The sequence below is a fragment of the Opisthorchis viverrini genome, assembly GCF_000715545.1.
Source record: "Opisthorchis viverrini unplaced genomic scaffold opera_v5_4507, whole genome shotgun sequence".
NCBI classification, from domain to species: domain Eukaryota; kingdom Metazoa; phylum Platyhelminthes; class Trematoda; order Opisthorchiida; family Opisthorchiidae; genus Opisthorchis; species Opisthorchis viverrini.
In genome coordinates this window covers 1-615 of record NW_008757223.1, presented here as the reverse complement: position 1 = coordinate 615, position 615 = coordinate 1, and the positions used below count along the sequence as shown (strand labels likewise).

The 615-nt window shown below is 43.1% G+C and overlaps 1 protein-coding gene across 1 annotated transcript; it reads right to left on the bottom strand.

The window, feature by feature from the left end:
• Positions 1-223: 223 nt before the first annotated feature.
• Positions 224-532, bottom strand: T265_16104 (hypothetical protein; the record flags this gene model as incomplete). The annotated part of the gene is made up of 1 exon (XM_009179615.1): positions 224-532. A coding segment is annotated over one exon (243 nt), but the record flags the coding sequence as incomplete, so codon positions are not given.
• Between the last annotated feature and the right edge of the window lie 83 nt (positions 533-615).

Below are 615 nucleotides of genomic sequence, written 5' to 3'. Positions count from 1 at the left end.
ACGGGTTCGTTCAGGATGAAAGAGAGAAGTGAGTGGAAACTCAGAGCAATTTCCTACTCACTGATTAACCACATATTCAGTTTGCTTGTTGTCCTAAGCTGAGATTTCAGGGAAAAGATAGTTGAAAGTTTTACTTTGAAGTATGTGACTAATGTATGACTTCACTATTGAGAATGTAGATTGATATCACATTTGTTAAAAAAACGGTCAATTCGACCTCACCTCGTCTGCTCATCCATGATTTGGGTAGGATCCAGTGGGTAGTACCTCACTCCGAAGTAGGCATGGTAAGTCAGTGTCAGTGGCTTTAAGGTATCTTGAAAAGCAGACTTGGGTCTGGGAGAATCCGGACTTATGCGGGAGTTCGCACCACACAGAAGACCGCAGTTGAGAGGCGAATATTGATCCCCTGTTGTTAGTACATTTTTCGGTTGAATGGGGGTACCGATTTTCGGAGCGTTGTTCATGCTGCCCAAAGGTTGATTGTCCTTTACGAACTGACTGATGGACTGCTCTATACTGGGCGTACAACCTTAGTAGGAGAGAGGGCAATACAAAATATAACATGGTCAAATTCATGGGAATATTTTAGTGCCAGTGCACAGGAATGATCAG